At 35.4% G+C, this 19,063-nt stretch overlaps 2 protein-coding genes across 2 annotated transcripts in view; both read left to right on the forward strand.

The window, feature by feature from the left end:
• The first annotated feature begins 1,073 nt into the window (after positions 1 to 1,073).
• Positions 1,074 to 10,697, forward strand: LOC118767822 (solute carrier organic anion transporter family member 1A3-like). The gene is made up of 3 exons (XM_036513086.1): positions 1,074 to 1,121; positions 2,040 to 2,121; positions 10,186 to 10,697. The coding sequence occupies exons 1-3, from the start codon at positions 1,074 to 1,076 to the stop codon at positions 10,695 to 10,697; spliced, it is 642 nt and encodes a 213-aa protein (XP_036368979.1).
• Positions 10,698 to 15,406: 4,709 nt separating this feature from the next.
• LOC115223939 (solute carrier organic anion transporter family member 2A1-like) overlaps positions 15,407 to 19,063 on the forward strand; it is a 39,807-nt gene continuing 36,150 nt past the window's right edge. The window contains exon 1 of the mRNA XM_029794683.2: positions 15,407 to 15,542. The gene's annotated coding sequence lies outside the window, so the exon portion shown is untranslated. The remainder of the gene's footprint in view (positions 15,543 to 19,063) is intronic.

Raw genomic sequence — 19,063 nt, forward strand, 5'->3', positions numbered from 1 at the left:
AGCTCGCCACCTTTCATACAATATTTCACACAAGATGCCATCCATTAGAATCCCCCATGCATGTTCTTAATTCGTTGACATTTACCATTCTACTGTCCTGAAGCAAGGTGTCCACATAGGTTAGACATCTTCTTCCCCTGTTCATCCTTCCTTCAACTGACTGCCACGAGACCAGTTGATACACTGATTCTTCTGACTGCCTGACGCAACGACCAGCAATTCCATTCTTCTCTAATGGATCTTCTCAGTCACTTTGGATAGATTTTGATAAAGCTGCTCGTTGGTTAAATGAGCTCTCCATGTAGCATTCAGATCCATTCTTAACATTCTTGCGTAGCAACCGTCTATTTGTTTCTCAAGCCTTCTGGTGAGGGTTCAAGCTTTAGCACCGTATATATTTCTTTACTACCCATAAGGGGCTAAACATAGAGGGGACAAACAAGGACAGACAAACGGATTAAGTCGATTACATCGACCCCAGTGCGAAACTGGTACTTTATTTATCGACCCCGAGGGGATGAAAGGCAATGTCGACCTCGGCGGAATTTGAACTCAGAACGTAACGACAGACGAAATACCCATTTCTCTATTACCCACAAGGGGCTAAACATAGAGGGGACAAACAAGGACAGACAAACGGATTAAGTCGATTACATCGACCCCAGTGCATAACTGGTACTTAATTTATCGACCCCGAGGGTATGAAAGGCAATGTCGACCTCGGCGGAATTTGAACTCAGAACGTAACGACAGACGAAATACCGCTAAGCATTTCGCCCGGCGCGCTAACGTTTCTGCCAGCTCGCCGCCTTTTCTTCAGCACCGTATAACAAAACTGAATCTACCGTGGAGATAAAAAAAATAATTTTCAATTCATGTGTCAACCTAGAACTTCAGATCTTACGCAGTTTGTGATTTTTATAAATTCCTAATAATTAAGATCTAAAATGTGAGATCATCTTTACCCTGATGACAGAGTCCCGTCTTATCCAATGTCAATTGCATCCATACGGCCGCATATTGTGATGAACTAAATCTACCAGCATTATTATGGACCGAATCCCCAGAAACAGATGTTGGGCTTATATCACCCTTCTTACATCCTTTTAATTTTCTCTGTCGTTTGTACTCCGTGAAAGTTGGACCTAGTTTATACTTACATGTTTATACTTAAAAATTCATCATCTGAAAGTCTTCACCTCTTGCTTTCTCTCGTTTTGTGTGTGTACGTATATATATATATATATATATATATATCGGGAAGGTTTACGAAAATAAACAAAAGACGAAGGCAGGTGGAGTACAAACAAACAAATGTATTAGTATGGCGCTCAGGAATCGAAATATAACGAGTATTTTACGTTTCGAGCCTACGCTCTTCGACAGAAAGATACACAGAAAAGAAACAAGGAGAGAAACAAATTGCGTGTAGGAGCTAACGATCCAACATGGCGTTCACTATATGCATATATATATATATATATATATATATATTATATATATATATATATATATATATATATAAGGAAATGAAGAAAATGCTGACAAAATAATTTAAGTAATTTAAGTAATTTAATTAGGTGAAAGTTCTTTTTAGCGGTTGCGCATTTGTTATGCTTATCAAAAGATAGATTTTTTCCTCTTATCTCTTTCCAGATAAGAGGAAAAAATCTATCTTTTGATAAGCATAGCAAATGCGCAACCGGTAAAAAGAACTTCACCTAATTAAATGACTTAAATTACTTAAATTATTTTGTCAACATTTTCTTCATTTCCTTTTTTATATATCACAACTCGTGTTCCACATCTCCTTTTTTAATATATATATATATATATATATATATATATATATATTGTATTTCATACTCAAACTAATACATTTAATATATTTGATGTATCCAATTTGCCTGGTGGGGGAGAGAAAGAGAAAATTTAGGAGTGTTAGGAAATTAGAATTAGGATAAAAGAAGAAAAGAAGAAAGAGAGAGAGAGAGAATAGAGTTTTACTGTTGAGTCATGAACTATCAATTTACCTGGAGCTATTATGTTCTCTCCACTGCCCTCTCGTTCTCCTCTCCTTCTTCTCATTCTCCCTCTCTTTCTTCTTGTCTCCTTTTCTCCTAACCCTCCTAAATTTTCTCTTTCTCTCCCCCACCAGGCAATTTAGATACATCAAATATATTAAATGTATTTGTTTGAGTATGAAATACTTTAACCCTTTAACTCTTTTTAAATGTATATACAGGATGTCCCAATAACTTACAGTTGACCTAATAAATTACCCCAGTCTATATTCACAAAACCTTCGCCTGACAAGCTTCGATTTTACAAATTTTTTTCTCCTACTCCCCCACCTCTCCTTTTCTTTATTCTTATTTTTTTTCTTAACACCTTCAGACATTTTCCCACTTCCATATATTGGGTCAATAAATACTTGGCAGTACATTTTTAATCAACCAAATATGAACCATTTTGTTGCACAATGCGTCGCCATCTTTCCTTTAACTTGAAAATACCCTCGTCCCAGAACTAAGGTGGTTTACTCTTTTACTCTTTACTCTTTTACTTGTTTCAGTCATTTGACTGCGGCCATGCTGGAGCACCGCCTTTAGTAGAGCAAATCGACCCCGGGACTTATTCTTTGTAAGCCCAGTACTTATTCTATCGGTCTCTTTTGCCGAACCGCTAAGTGACAGGTTTCATGGCAAAGAATTCATCAAAGTACCAAGGAAATGAAATTTTTACCATTAAGACTGTTCTGTAGAGCCCTGAATAAGTGGAAATCCGATGGAGCAATATCTGGTGAATATGGAGGGTGGGGTAACACATCCCAGTCGAGCCGCAGCAATTTTTGTCTGGTTCCCAAAGCATCAAGTGGCGAAGATGAACTTTCTTATCTTCCATTTTAAAGGGTTACAGAATTAACACAGGTTGTAGGAAGATAAACCTTCTTCCACGAAAAGATAGTTTAAACTGTGCTCTAAATAGAGGTGTAGTCAAATCCTATTTTGTGGATTCAACCATGTTCTAAAATAAGTCGAAAGGTAAGCTACTATAAATCGGTACGAACTTTCCGGACAACCCAATATTATTTCTTCACTCATAGGCTTTTCGTTTCTTTTCTGTTCTTTCACTTCGTGTTTTCCAGGACAAGTAAACACAGAGAATGGACCCTTCATCAGTTGTCAGCTGTCTAGCTACTCCTCATTTCGAGCATTCAGCGGCAATACACGCACACTGAGGAACAGCACTAATTTCAGTCAGCTATCTTCTCTCTCGATCTATCTATTGATCTATCGGTTCACTTCTCAGGCAGTATACTCTAGCTACGTCCTTCTTTCAAATTTGGTGTAGCAAAAGATTTGGCCCTTCGTTGCGAGAGGAGTGCAAGTGTTAAGAGTAAACGGATCGACAGAAGTCTGTGATGGAGTCATAGAAAGGCGAAGGGGTGGTACAGAACGAGAGCTAACTGAGAGATAGTTACCAATGGCTGTAGAAGTTGGGTGGCCACAAGAAGCAGAAGATGAATTATAAGAAATTATAAGAAATTTGAATTAGAGTACTGGAAGTCTTGTTTGCATACGACTCTTACGATTTTTTTTCAGCGTATAATACCAAATTTGGTATGAGGGTTTTTCATTAATCGGGGAAGATTGTAGTGGGTCAAATTTTGGCCCTTGCACATATAGAGGTCTGTAGCCGCCCCCACAAGACCCTTCCGATTTCTTTGCAACGGTAAAATAGTTTCACTTATATTCTTTCATTTCTCATAAAACTATAGTTTCATTCTATTCTTTCATTTCTCATAAAACTATAGTTTCATTCTATTCTTTCATTTCTCATAAAACTATAGTTTCATTCTATTCTTTCATTTCTCATAAGACTATAGTTTCATTCTATTCTTTCATTTCTCATAAAACTATAGTTTCATTCTATTCTTTCACTTCTCATAAAACTATAGTTTCATTCTATTCTTTCACTTCTCATAAAACTATAGTTTCATTCTATTCTTTCATTTCTCATAAAACTATAGTTTCATTCTATTCTTTCACTTCTCATAAAACTATAGTTTCATTCTATTCTTTCATTTCTCATAAAACTATAGTTTCATTCTATTCTTTCACTTCTCATAAAACTATAGTTTCATTCTATTCTTTCACTTCTCATAAAACTATAGTTTCATTCTATTCTTTCACTTCTCATAAAACTATAGTTTCATTCTATTCTTTCACTTCTCATAAAACTATAGTTTCATTCTATTCTTTCACTTCTCATAAAACTATAGTTTCATTCTATTCTTTCATTTCTCATAAAACTATAGTTTCATTCTATTCTTTCATTTCTCATAAAACTATAGTTTCATTCTATTCTTTCATTTCTCATAAAACTATAGTTTCATTCTATTCTTTCACTTCTCATAAAACTATAGTTTCATTCTATTCTTTCACTTCTCATAAACATAGTTTCATTCTTATTCTTTCATTTCTCATAAAACTATAGTTTCATTCTATTTTTCCTTCTCATAAAACTATAGTTTCATTCTATTCTTTCACTTCTCATAAAACTATAGTTTCATTCTATTCTTTCACTTCTCATAAAACTATAGTTTCATTCTATTCTTTCATTTCATTCTCATAAAACTACTATAGTTTCATTCTATTCTTTCATTTCTCATAAAACTATAGTTCATTCTATTCTTTCATTTCTCAATAAAACTGTAGTTTCATTCTATTCTTTCACTTCTCATAAAACTATAGTTCATTCTATTCTTTCACTTTTCATAAAACTATAGTTTCATTCTATTCTTTCATTCTCATAAAACTATAGTTTCATTCTATTCTTTCATTTCTCATAAAACTGTAGTTTCATTCTATTCTTTCACTTCTCATAAAACTATAGTTTCATTCTATTCTTTCACTTCTCATAAAACTATAGTTTCATTCTATTCTTTCACTTCTCATAAAACTATAGTTTCATTCTATTCTTTCACTTCTCATAAAACTATAGTTTCATTCTATTCTTTCACTTCTCTCATAAAACTATAGTTACATTCTATTCTTTCACTTCTCATAAAACTATAGTTTCATTCTATATTCTTTCATTTCTCATAAAACTATAGTTTCATTCTATTCTTTCACTTCTCATAAAACTATAGTTTCATTCTATTCTTTCATTTCTCATAAAACTATAGTTTCATTCTATTCTTTCACTTCTCATAAAACTATAGTTTCATTCTATCTTTTCATTTCTCATAAAACTATAGTTTCATTCTATTCTTTCACTTCTCATAAAACTATAGTTCCATTCTATTGTTTCACTTCTCATAAAACTATAGTTTCATTCTATTCTTTCATTCTCATCATAAAACTATAGTTTCATTCTATTCTTTCATTTCTCATAAAACTATAGTTTCATTCTATTCTTTCATTTCTTATAAAACTATAGTTTCATTCTATTCTTTCATTTCTCATAAAACTATAGTTTCATTCTATTCTTCATTTCTCATAAAACTATAGTTTCATTCTATTCTTTCATTTCTCATAAAACTATAGTTTCATTCTATTCTTTCACTTCTCATAAAACTATAGTTTCATTCTATTCTTTCATTTCTCATAAAACTATAGTTTCATTCTTCTATTCTTTCATTTCTCATAAAACTATAGTTTCATTCTATTCTTTCATTTCTCATAAAACTATAGTTTCATTCTATTCTTTCATTTCTCATAAAACTATAGTTTCATTCTATTCTTTCATTTCTCATAAAACTATAGTTTCATTCTATTCTTTCATTTCTCATAAAACTATAGTTTCATTCTATTCTTTCACTTCTCATAAAACTATAGTTTCATTCTATTCTTTCATTTCTCATAAAACTATAGTTTCATTCTATTCTTTCACTTTTCATAAAACTATAGTTTCATTCTATTCTTTCATTTCTCATAAAACTATAGTTTCATTCTATTCTTTCACTTTTCATAAAACTATAGTTTCATTCTATTCTTTCATTTCTCATAAAACTATAGTTTCATTCTATTCTTTCACTTCTCATAAAACTATAGTTTCATTCTATTCTTTCATTTCTCATAAAACTATAGTTTCATTCTATTCTTTCACTTCTCATAAAACTATAGTTTCATTCTATTCTTTCATTTCTCATAAAACTATAGTTCCATTCTATTCTTTCACTTCTCATAAAACTATAGTTTCATTCTATTCTTTCATTTCTCATAAAACTATAGTTTCATTCTATTCTTTCATTTCTCATAAAACTATAGTTTCATTCTATTCTTTCATTTCTCATAAAACTATAGTTTCATTCTATTCTTTCATTTCTCATAAAACTATAGTTTCATTCTATTCTTTCATTTCTCATAAAACTATAGTTTCATTCTATTCTTTCATTTCTCATAAAACTATAGTTTCATTCTATTCTTTCACTTTTCATAAAACTATAGTTTCATTCTATCTTTCATTTCTCATAAAACTATAGTTTCATTCTATTCTTTCATTTCTCATAAAACTATAGTTTCATTCTATTCTTTCAATTCTCATAAAACTATAGTTTCATTCTATTCTTTCACTTCTCATAAAACTATAGTTTCATTCTATTCTTTCATTTCTCATAAAACTATAGTTTCATTCTATTCTTTCATTTCTCATAAAACTATAGTTTCATTCTATTCTTTCACTTCTCATAAAACTACAGTTTCATTCTATTCTTTCATTTCTCATAAAACTATAGTTTCATTCTATTCTTTCTTCTCATAAAACTATAGTTTCATTCTATTCTTTCATTTCTCATAAAACTATAGTTTCATTCTATTCTTTCATTTCTCATAAAACTATAGTTTCATTCTATTCTTTCACTTCTCATAAAACTATAGTTTCATTCTATTCTTTCATTTCTCATAAAACTATAGTTTCATTCTATTCTTTCATTTCTCATAAAACTATAGTTTCATTCTATTCTTTCATTTCTCATAAAACTATAGTTTCATTCTATTCTTTCACTCTCATAAAACTATAGTTTCATTCTATTCTTTCATTTCTCATAAAACTATAGTTTCATTCTATTCTTTCATTTCTCATAAAACTATAGTTTCATTCTATTCTTTCACTTCTCATAAAACTATAGTTTCATTCTATTCTTTCATTCTCATAAAACTATAGTTTCATTCTATTCTTTCATTTTCATAAAACTATAGTTTCATTCTATTCTTTCATTTCTCATAAAACTATAGTTTCATTCTATTCTTTCATTTCTCATAAAACTATAGTTTCATTCTATTCTTTCACTTCTCATAAAACTATAGTTTCATTCTATTCTTTCATTTCTCATAAAACTATAGTTTCATTCTATTCTTTCATTTCTCATAAAACTATAGTTTCATTCTATTCTTTCACTTCTCATAAAACTATAGTTTCATTCTATTCTTTCATTTCTCATAAAACTATAGTTTCATTCTATTCTTTCATTTCTCATAAAACTATAGTTTCATTCTATTCTTTCATTTCTCATAAAACTATAGTTTCATTCTATTCTTTCATTTCTCATAAAACTATAGTTTCATTCTATTCTTTCACTTCTCATAAAACTATAGTTTCATTCTATTCTTTCATTCTCATAAAACTATAGTTTCATTCTATTCTTTCATTTCTCATAAAACTATAGTTTCATTCTATTCTTTCATTTCTCATAAAACTATAGTTTCATTCTATTCTTTCACTTCTCATAAAACTATAGTTTCATTCTATTCTTTCATTTCTCATAAAACTATAGTTTCATTCTATTTTTCATTTCTCATAAAACTATAGTTTCATTCTATTCTTTCATTTCTCATAAAACTATAGTTTCATTCTATTCTTTCATTTCTCATAAAACTATAGTTTCATTCTATTCTTTCATTTCTCATAAAACTATAGTTTCATTCTATTCTTTCATTTCTCATAAAACTATAGTTTCATTCTATTCTTTCATTTCTCATAAAACTATAGTTTCATTCTATTCTTTCATTTCTCATAAAACTATAGTTTCATTCTATTCTTTCATTTCTCATAAAACTATAGTTTCATTCTATTCTTTCACTTCTCATATAACTATAGTTTCATTCTATTCTTTCATTTCTCATAAAACTATAGTTTCATTCTATTCTTTCATTTCTCATAAAACTATAGTTTCATTCTATTCTTTCATTTCTCATAAAACTATAGTTTCATTCTATTCTTTCATTTCTCATAAAACTATAGTTTCATTCTATTCTTTCATTTCTCCTAAAACTATAGTTTCATTCTATTCTTTCATTTCTCATAAAACTATAGTTTCATTCTATTCTTTCATTTCTCATAAAACTATAGTTTCATTCTATTCTTTCATTTCTCATAAAACTATAGTTTCATTCTATCTTTCACTTCTCATAAAACTATAGTTTCATTCTATTCTTTCATTTCTCATAAAACTATAGTTTCATTCTATTCTTTCATTTCTCATAAAACTATAGTTTCATTCTATTCTTTCATTTCTCATAAAACTATAGTTTCATTCTATTCTTTCATTTCTCATAAAACTATAGTTTCATTCTATTCTTTCATTTCTCATAAAACTATAGTTTCATTCTATTCTTTCATTTCTCATAAAACTATAGTTTCATTCTATTCTTTCATTTCTCATAAAACTATAGTTTCATTCTATTCTTTCATTTCTCATAAAACTATAGTTTCATTCTATTCTTTCATTTCTCATAAAACTATAGTTTCATTCTATTCTTTCATTTCTCATAAAACTATAGTTTCATTCTATTCTTTCACTTTTCATAAAACTATAGTTTCATTCTATTCTTTCACTTTTCATAAAACTATAGTTTCATTCTATTCTTTCACTTTTCATAAAACTATAATATTGTTTCGCTTTTATTCTTTCACTTTTCATAAAACTATAATATTGTTTCACTTTTCTACTTTCACTGATTGCTTCACTCGTATTCTTACTGTCTGTGTGTATGTGTGTGTGTGTTTCCTCTATGCATGGCTAAACCGCTGGATAAATTTGAACCAAATTTGGCGGTCTGGAAATTACGTCGGTTTTGTTTTATCGTTTTATGGTAAAAGAAGCTCTGTGGTGGCACCGTCTGAAAGGTTTGAAGACTGACATTTTCCTATCTGATCGAGCTCTCATCAACTTTTTAAAATATTCTTTGAGGAAGAATGTGAGAGCAGAGAAGGAGGTGGTGCTTTGAAAAGTGGGTGGGAGCGGTAAGAATGGTGATGCTGCACCGACCTACTCTGAGAATGCTTTTCTAATATGAAGAAAAGAAACTGGATAATGACGCTTCCCTTGGTAGAATAAAGGGCTTTTCGTTTTGGACTTTTCTTGAATTACCCTAAGAGGACCACCCTGCTATTGGCCAGTCTGTTTATTAATTACTTGTTTTCCTAATTTTCCTTCTTGTATCCTTTTGTTATATTCTTAATGTGCCTCCTCTTGATCGATGCAAACCTCACCTGTTTTGCATTGCATCTCGTCCTTTGATATTGTCCTTCCACGTTTTGAGTCCTTGTGGCCAATAAAAGAAAGCTTAATGATCATCACCATCATCATCATCATCATCATCATCATCATCATCATCATCATCATCATCTTTGTTTACATAATTTTTACATAAATGCTTCTTCTGCTTTTGCAGGGAAGGGGTAAAAGCCAGACACACAGACAGACACACGCACGTGAAGAGCGGTGATATAAAAATCAAGTATATATACACACTGACCTGATTAAAACAAGAAATTACATAAGAAATAGTAAACTGTTAATTAAAAAAAAAAAGTCAATCTTCGATATTTGCTGAGATGGAAAGCAATTTACATGAAAATGGCTTGAAGAGGCAAGACCACGAGGAAGTGAAATTACATAACATGAAACCTGTTGATAGTAACTTGAACGACAATAATTCAGAGAAAATTTACGAGAGAGACAATTTATTTGCCGATGCTCATCATGAACAAGAACAACAACAACGTTAATGAATACTGATATGAAATCAATGGAAGCAGACGACGACACAAATGGAGAAAATACATGTTGTTTTATATGGAAGTATATAACGTTTAATCGGGGGTTAAACATTGCAACGTTCACAAATTTAGGGGCTCTTACCAATTTTATGACATATTCGGTGCCTAGTTATATTTCATCGCAGGTAAGCTCTTTAGAGAAACAGTTCGGATTGTCCAGTGCTGAGTTTGGATTTATTAACAGTGCCAATGATATTGGTTTTTTGCTTGTCGTTCTTCTAGCTAGTCATTTCGGAAGAGATGCGCACATACCCAAACTGTTCTCTGTCTTAACATTATTTGTAGGTGTCACTGTCGGTTGCATGAGCTTAACTTACCTCTTACGTCCAATCAGTTATTTAGAACTGTTGGAAAATTCAGCTTCACTGAACGGCACCATTGGAAATAACTCTGTAAACGTTACAGCGGCAACGGCAAACATATACCTGTGTTCTGATGGCAAGTCACGTATTGTTGAAGAGGCGAACTGTGCGAGTAATCAGGTAAAGAGTCACTCGGCATATTTCTTGTTTGTCTTCTTCATGATAGCACTAGGTATATGCAAAGGCCCAAGATCATCCCTTTTCCCAACCTACATTGATAACAATGTGCCTGAAAAACATCACTCTGCTATCTTTATCGGTAAGTAAAACCTTGTTTCGTTTCTCATACGTTTGACATATACCTATATGATCCCCACCTCTCTCTCTCTCTCTCTCTCGATATATATATATATATATATATAATATTATTAGAGACAAAACCACTATTTTGCAAAACAAACAAGGAAAGACTTAATCAATACATAAAATTTTAATAAAAAGTCAAAAAAAAACGCCACTACAATTGTTTCTTGTCTTGATCGACAATCTTCAGGTGGACTTCCAATAAGTCAGTTTCAAATTATATATATCAAAATAAGCAACAAGAATGACTCCGGTAATTTGGTACGATCGCTTCGTACTTCATCATTTTATTAAATGTTGTAAGTATTACAGCAGTTTTAAAATGCTGACCACTGTTGTAATACTTGCAACATTTAATAAAATGATGTAGTACGAAACGATCGTACCAAATTACCGGAGTCATTCTTGTTCCTTATTTTGACTATAATCACCCCACGGATTTTTATGGATAACACCATACAGAATTCTGGTGCATCTAAATTAAGTACCATATTCATTTGAATCTAAATTTTTGCTGAACTTACATATACATATATATATATATATATATATATATATATATATATATATGTGTGTGTGTGTGTGTGTGTATACAGTGTACATTTAAACACATTAAAGATGGCCACAACAGGACATCTGACACGCTAGAAGGAGTAATTAAACTCCAAACCATTACCAATGGTTTGGAGTTTAACTACTCCTTCTAGCGGGTCAAATGTCCTGTTATAGCCATCTCTAATGTGTCACAGCCTCGATAAAGTTTTATTATCTCCTTGTAGAAGTTTCGACATGACAACTGTATTCCCTTCTTCAACAGCCTTGTTTGTAGGATTAATGATGGCTCTGCTGTGCATCCATACTCCCTCTATATATTTCTCATCAATACCCCCCGAAGACTAGGAAGTACTGGAAGCACTCCGTCGTTTACGACGATGAGGGTTCCGGTTGATCCGAATCAACGGAACAGCCTGCTCGTGAAATTAACGTGTAAGTGGCTGAGCACTCCACAGACACGTGTATCCTTAACGTAGTTCTCGGGGATATTCAGCGTGACACAGAGAGTGACAAGGCCGGCCCTATGAAATACAGGTACAACAGAAACAGGAAGTAAGAGTGAGAGAAAGTTGTGGTGAAAGAGTACAGCAGGGATCACCACCATCCCTGCCGGAGCCTCGTGGAGCTTTAGGTGTTTTCGCTCAATAAACACTCACAACGCCCGGTCTGGGAATCGAAACCGCGATCCTATGACCGCGAGTCCGCTGCCCTAACCACTGGGCCATTGCGCCTCCACAAGGAAGTACTAGGTATTTAAAAGTACTATTTAGGAAGTACTAGGTATTTAAAAAATGATAAGTCCTTGGGTCGATTTATTCGACTAAAACCCATCAAAGCGATGCTCCAGCATGGCCGCAATGAAATGAGGGGAAACAAGTTAAAATATGAAAGAGAAAATAAAACTTAAAAATCAACAAGAGCACTCAAAGAGCGCAAAACTCCGCCAAGGCAACACCAACATCCTCTCGACGATTAGCCAGAGATGATTTTTAAAATGTGACGTATATTTGCCATTTAAATATGGCTAACCCCTAAGGGTGGATGCTACTGTAGTTTGTAGCCCCAGGAGGACACCTCTTCCAACTGGCTATAGACACACTTTCTGTGCCCTATCAGTATTTTGATAGGGCACAGAAGGTGTGCCTATAGCCAGCTGGAGGAGGTGTCCTCCTGGGCCTATACTGATAGAGCACAGAAAGTGTGTCTATAGCCAGCTGGAGGAGGTGTCCTCCTGGGGCTATACTGATAGGCACAGAAAGTGTGTCTATAGCCAGCTGGAGGAGGTGTCCTCCTGGGGCTATACTGATAGGGCACAGAAAGTGTGTCTATAGCCAGCTGGAGGAGGTGTCCTCCTGGGGCTATACTGATAGGGCACAGAAAGTGTGTCTATAGCCAGCTGGAGGAGGTGTCCTCCTGGGGCTATACTGATAGGGCACAGAAAGTGTGTCTATAGCCAGCTGGAGGAGGTGTCCTCCTGGCGCTATACTGATAGGGCACAGAAAGTGTGTCTATACCAGCTGGAGGAGGTGTCCTCCTGGGGCTATACTGATAGGGCACAGAAAGTGTGTCTATAGCCAGCTGGAGGAGGTGTCCTCCTGGGGCTATACTGATAGGGCACAGAAAGTGTGTCTATAGCCAGCTGGAGGAGGTGTCCTCCTGGGGCTATACTGATAGGGCACAGAAAGTGTGTCTATAGCCAGCTGGAGGAGGTGTCCTCCTGGGGCTATACTGATAGGGCACAGAAAGTGTGTCTATAGCCAGCTGGAGGAGGTGTCCTCCTGGGGCTATACTGATAGGGCACAGAAAGTGTGTCTATAGTCAGCTGGAGGAGGTGTCCTCCTGGGGCTATACTGATAGGGCACAGAAAGTGTGTCTATAGCCAGCTGGAGGAGGTGTCCTCCTGGGGCTATACTGATAGGGCACAGAAAGTGTGTCTATAGCCAGCTGGAGGTGTCCTCCTGGGGCTATACTGATAGGGCACAGAAAGTGTGTCTATAGTCAGCTGGAGGAGGTGTCCTCCTGGGGCTATACTGATAGGGCACAGAAAGTGTGTCTATAGCCAGCTGGAGGAGGTGTCCTCCTGGCGCTATACTGATAGGGCACAGAAAGTGTGTCTATAGCCAGCTGGAGGAGGTGTCCTCCTGGGGCTATACTGATAGGGCACAGAAAGTGTGTCTATAGCCAGCTGGAGGAGGTGTCCTCCTGGGGCTATACTGATAGGGCACAGAAAGTGTGTCTATAGCCAGCTGGAGGAGGTGTCCTCCTGGGCCTATACTGATAGGGCACAGAAAGTGTGTCTATAGCCAGCTGGAGGAGGTGTCCTCCTGGGGCTATACTGATAGGGCACAGAAAGTGTGTCTATAGCCAGCTGGAGGAGGTGTCCTCCTGGGGCTATACTGATAGGGCACAGAAAGTGTGTCTATAGCCAGCTGGAGGAGGTGTCCTCCTGGGGCTATACTGATAGGGCACAGAAAGTGTGTCTATAGTCAGCTGGAGGAGGTGTCCTCCTGGGGCTATACTGATAGGGCACAGAAAGTGTGTCTATAGCCAGCTGGAGGAGGTGTCCTCCTGGGGCTATACTGATAGGGCACAGAAAGTGTGTCTATAGCCAGCTGGAGGTGTCCTCCTGGGGCTATACTGATAGGGCACAGAAAGTGTGTCTATAGTCAGCTGGAGGAGGTGTCCTCCTGGGGCTATACTGATAGGGCACAGAAAGTGTGTGTCTATAGCCAGCTGGAGGAGGTGTCCTCCTGGCGCTATACTGATAGGGCACAGAAAGTGTGTCTATAGCCAGCTGGAGGAGGTGTCCTCCTGGGGCTATACTGATAGGGCACAGAAAGTGTGTCTATAGCCAGCTGGAGGAGGTGTCCTCCTGGGGCTATACTGATAGGGCACAGAAAGTGTGTCTATAGCCAGCTGGAGGAGGTGTCCTCCTGGGGCTATACTGATAGGGCACAGAAAGTGTGTCTATAGCCAGCTGGAGGAGGTGTCCTCCTGGGGCTACAAACTACAGTAGCATCCACCCTTAGGGATTATGGCAAATATACGTCACGATGTGTTGTAGCTACTGTTTATAACTCGCTCTGAGATTTATTATTTTTAAAATGATAATATCCGAAATAAACTCGACTGCTCTCAGAAACGAGAAGACAAATAATGAACCCGCCCACTCGCAAAAATTGAGTTTAAAAAAACAAAACAATAATACAAAATCGTTGTCCGATAGTGGATCGATCCCAAATTCTAATCAGTTCGTGTCAGTCACAAGGCCAAACATCCCTGAAAGTTTCATCCGAATCCATCCAGCGGTTCTTGAGATATCTCGTCCACGGACGAACAAATAGAAACGACTAAAATCAATAATTCCGCCTTCGATAGGGCGGAGGGAATAATTGTTAACTGTGCTGATACCCACTGATTGCTCATGTTACCTTGCTTTTCCGTTGTATAAAACATTTTTTTCTCAGAAATCTACTTTCTTTTTATAAAACACTGATATTCATATAAATTGAAAGTGCATTTTCACAAACCCACTCCTTCAATTGTCGTATTGCAACACGGCTAACAAAGTAAAAGGAATTATTTTTCACCCGGACGCTATCCACTGAGGTAGATACCTATTTCTTTACTACCCACAAGGGGCTAAACACAGAGAAGACAAACAAGAACAGACAAACGGATTAAGTCGGTTATATCGACCCCAGTGCGTAACTGGTACTTAATTTATCGACCCCGAAAGGATGAAAGGCAAAGTCGACCTCGGCGGAATTTGAGCTCAGAACGCAACGGCAGACGAAATACTGCTAAGTAGATACCTGTTTCTTTACTACCCACAAGGGGCTAAACATAGAGAGGACAAACAAGAACAGACAAACGGATTAAGTCGGTTATATCGACCCCAGTGCGTAATTGGTACTTAATTTATCGACCCCGAAAGGATGAAAGGCAAAGTCGACCTCGGCGGAATTTGAGCTCAGAACGCAACGGCACGAAATACTGCTAAGTAGATACTATCAGCTTCACGATTACGGAGGTAAACCTCCTTTGGAGAATAACATCTAGCTTGAACTGCAGTGGTCAGTTAGGCATACTTCTTCCAGGAGCATCAAGCAATACTAGCCAAAAGGAGAAAAAATATATTCGGAGGGGGAAAAAAAAAGCCCGATAGAGAAGCTTTGATTCGAAAGGACTCATCGAAAGAAATAACAGTACCGAGGAAGAAGGCTCGCTCCAGGTTGCATTTAATCTATCCAGGTAATAATCCGTCTGTCTTCACTTTTTTTCCACCCGTTGTGTTTCTATTTAAATTTTCGGAACACACACACAAATACATACACACACACAAATACATACACACACATGCAAGCGCGCACACACACACACATGTATATGGACAGGTAGGTTGATATATGGACAGGTAGGTTGATATATGGACAGGTTGATATACATATGAACAAGTAGGTCGATATACACACACACCTTGTCAGCACTAATTTCGATCAGACTTATTTTCTCTCGTTTACTCTCTTTTTCTATCTGTCTCTCTGTCGATCTTTCTTTCTATCTATCTATCTATCTATCTATCTATCTATCTATCTATCTATCTATCTATCTATCTATCTATCTATCTGTCTGGAGACGATCAAGAGGTGGTATTCATCAACTTTTAGACATTATATTATGTCAATTTATATTATATATATATATATATATATATATATATATATATATATACACACACATCCATATGTAATTTATATACATACATGCATATATATATATGTATATATATGTATGTATATATATATATATATATATATATATATATATATATATATATATATATATATATATATATATATATATATATATATAATATATATATATACATGTGTGTGTATATATATACATATATTTATGTTTTACGTTCTCGTCCCAGTTTGTATTTTCTACATAAATATATATATATATACACATACATACATATGTAATATACACACACATACATACATACATACATACATACATTCATACACACATACATACATTCATATATGTATATATATATATATATATATATATTTATTTATATGTGTGTGTGTGTATGAGTGTGTGTGTGTGTGTGTGTCCCACCCCTGACTTTGTTTCCGTTTAACTTTCGGTAAAATGGATATTTTTCAAAGATATTTTCTACAAATGAGCTTCAGATGGTGTATTGGAATTTGTGCGCTGAAGTTTTTCTGGCTGTGGTGTGAGGATTTTCCGAAAATTCAGAAGAGTCGGCTTCATTTTCTCAGAAACGTTTAGAAAAATAGTTTTATTTTAAAATAAAATTTGCCACAATACCTTTCTCTTGGCGTGTGCAACTAGGATTATATGAGAATTTAATGTAAGAAAAAGGTGAGAAAAGATGGACACGCACACACATTCATACTCGTAAACATCACAATTTTCTTCGAAATTTCCCGTTTCATTTTCGAGATATATATGTGTAAGTGTAAAACAGGTTCACACCACCCACTTCCTGGTTTTTTTTCCGAAGAAATTTTGATGTGGGAAATTACGATTTTTACCCCAAATCAAGTTTAATTTAAGAAAAGCGGTGAAAAAAGTTTGGGTGGTTACTGACATCTATATCTATAAAACTGTAGTTGTGTGAGTGTCTGTCCCCTTCGATTTAGATTCCTAACTACTCCCACATTTTGCGGTGCAATTTAACCAAATTCGGGTATCTTATAGTCGTGATTCATATCGAGCCCGTCTGGGTATTAGCGCGCGTCTACGATGAGTCTACGATTTTAAAATAATTTAACATCATTTTTTATTCCATTTTAATGCATAATTTTTCGTGTGTGTCGATGGCGGCGGAGTTGGCGTCCACGCTCAAACACCTGCACCTGTGTTTGCTTCTCCCCTTCTTCTTCCCTCCCTCGAAGCTGTGGGGAAGGGAGTGTAAGGAAATCAACGTCGTAAAGCGCTGTCAAGGAGAAGCGTTCTTTTAGAACAACGACTTCATGGCTTGAAGACACCAAAGCAGAATTGGCATCTATAAGGGAAGTAACTAACTCTCTAAAAATGCAACGCCGGGCGATACTGCTAGTATATTACAATATTCTTCGAAATATCTAGTTTCATGTAGTAGGTATATGTGATATGTGTTCAGGATATATATATGTACCATTTTTTCTCGTCCTGGTGCGCCGGATCCAGTGGCAAGACAAAGTCAAGACGGCGGGGTGGGTAGGTTGCCAGTTGCAGAGCTGCCGGAAGGTGGCATGCATGGCGCAATCCAACCGCCTTAGGGCTCCACTCTGGTGTTTTTTGGATGGCCATTGACTCATGAGAGAGTTCCTCTGCCCTTTGTCAGGTTTTGCTTTTAGTCCTGCTGGGTGTCCAAATCACCCTCCTTACCAAGAAATCTTGGTGGGGTTGCCAGTTTAGTCGCCAACGACCCGACCATGTAACAGGTTGTCCTGGTTACATGTTACCAGTAGCTCCAAGGTTGGGTACGTATACTGACATATATTACAATTTTTTTCGAAATATCTAGTTTCATATAGTAGGTATATGTATATGTGTATTCAGATGATATATATATGTACCCTTTAGTTTTTTTTTGTCACTTCTAGTATAATCGTGTCCGACACGTGTGAATTTTCTGAAACTGTTCTCCCCACACCTCTCTTTTGCTCTTTTACTCTTTACTGGTTTCAGTCATTTGACTGCGGCCATGCTGGAGCACCGCCTTTAGTAGAGCAAATCTACCCCCGGGACTTATTCTTTGTAAGCCCAGTACTTACTCTATCGGTCTATTTTGCCGAACCGCTAAGTGACGGGGACGTAAACACACCAGCATCGGTTGGTCAAGCAATGCTAGGGGACAAACACAGACACACAAACACACTCATACATATACATATATATATATATATATATATATATATATATATATATATATATATATATATATATATATATGTATTTTAAGCAGCAGAAAATTCAACAATTTGCTGCTTAAAATAAAGCATATTACTCTACCACTGGTATTTGAGTACTCTTTTTTCCACCTTGTTTCACATTTATGTGTTTACTCCGGTATATATATATGATGATATATATATATATATATATATATATATATATATATATATATATATATATATTATCCGGCTTCTTTCAGTTTCCGTCTCCCAAATCCTCCACAAACCATCACAAGACATGGTCGGCCCCGGGCTATAGCAGAAGACACTTGCCCAAAATACCACGCAGTGGGACTGAACCCGGAAACATGTGGTTGGTTAGAAAACTACTACCACCACACAGCCACTCCTGCGCCTATAATTTACACCTGGTAATTTTTTGTTTCTTTTCATAATACAATCGAATAAACACTATCTGAAACGTATTTATAAAAAAATGTCATTAAAAAAACCCATATTTTCAAAGTTATGAAGAAGCAAAGTCAGTGCGTGGGGTACACACTTGTGTAGAGTTTACATGGTTGTTAAAATTTTTGTGCACTAGATTGATTATGCTTCTACTATACACAAAACAATTTTTATAGTTGCTAGCTAGTTTGGCCGTCTGCCCGGACACTTGAATGCTGTTACGTGAGCACGCCATCCATCACAGTCCTCCATGCATGTTCTTAATTCGTTAACGTTTGCCATTCTACTGTCCTGAAGCAAGGTGTCCACATAGGTTAGACATCTTCTTCCCCTGTTGATCCTTCCTTCAACTGACTGCCACGTGACTAGTTGATACACAGATTCTTC

Source organism: Octopus sinensis, linkage group LG24 (genome assembly GCF_006345805.1).
Source record: "Octopus sinensis linkage group LG24, ASM634580v1, whole genome shotgun sequence".
Classification (NCBI taxonomy): Eukaryota; Metazoa; Mollusca; class Cephalopoda; order Octopoda; family Octopodidae; genus Octopus; species Octopus sinensis.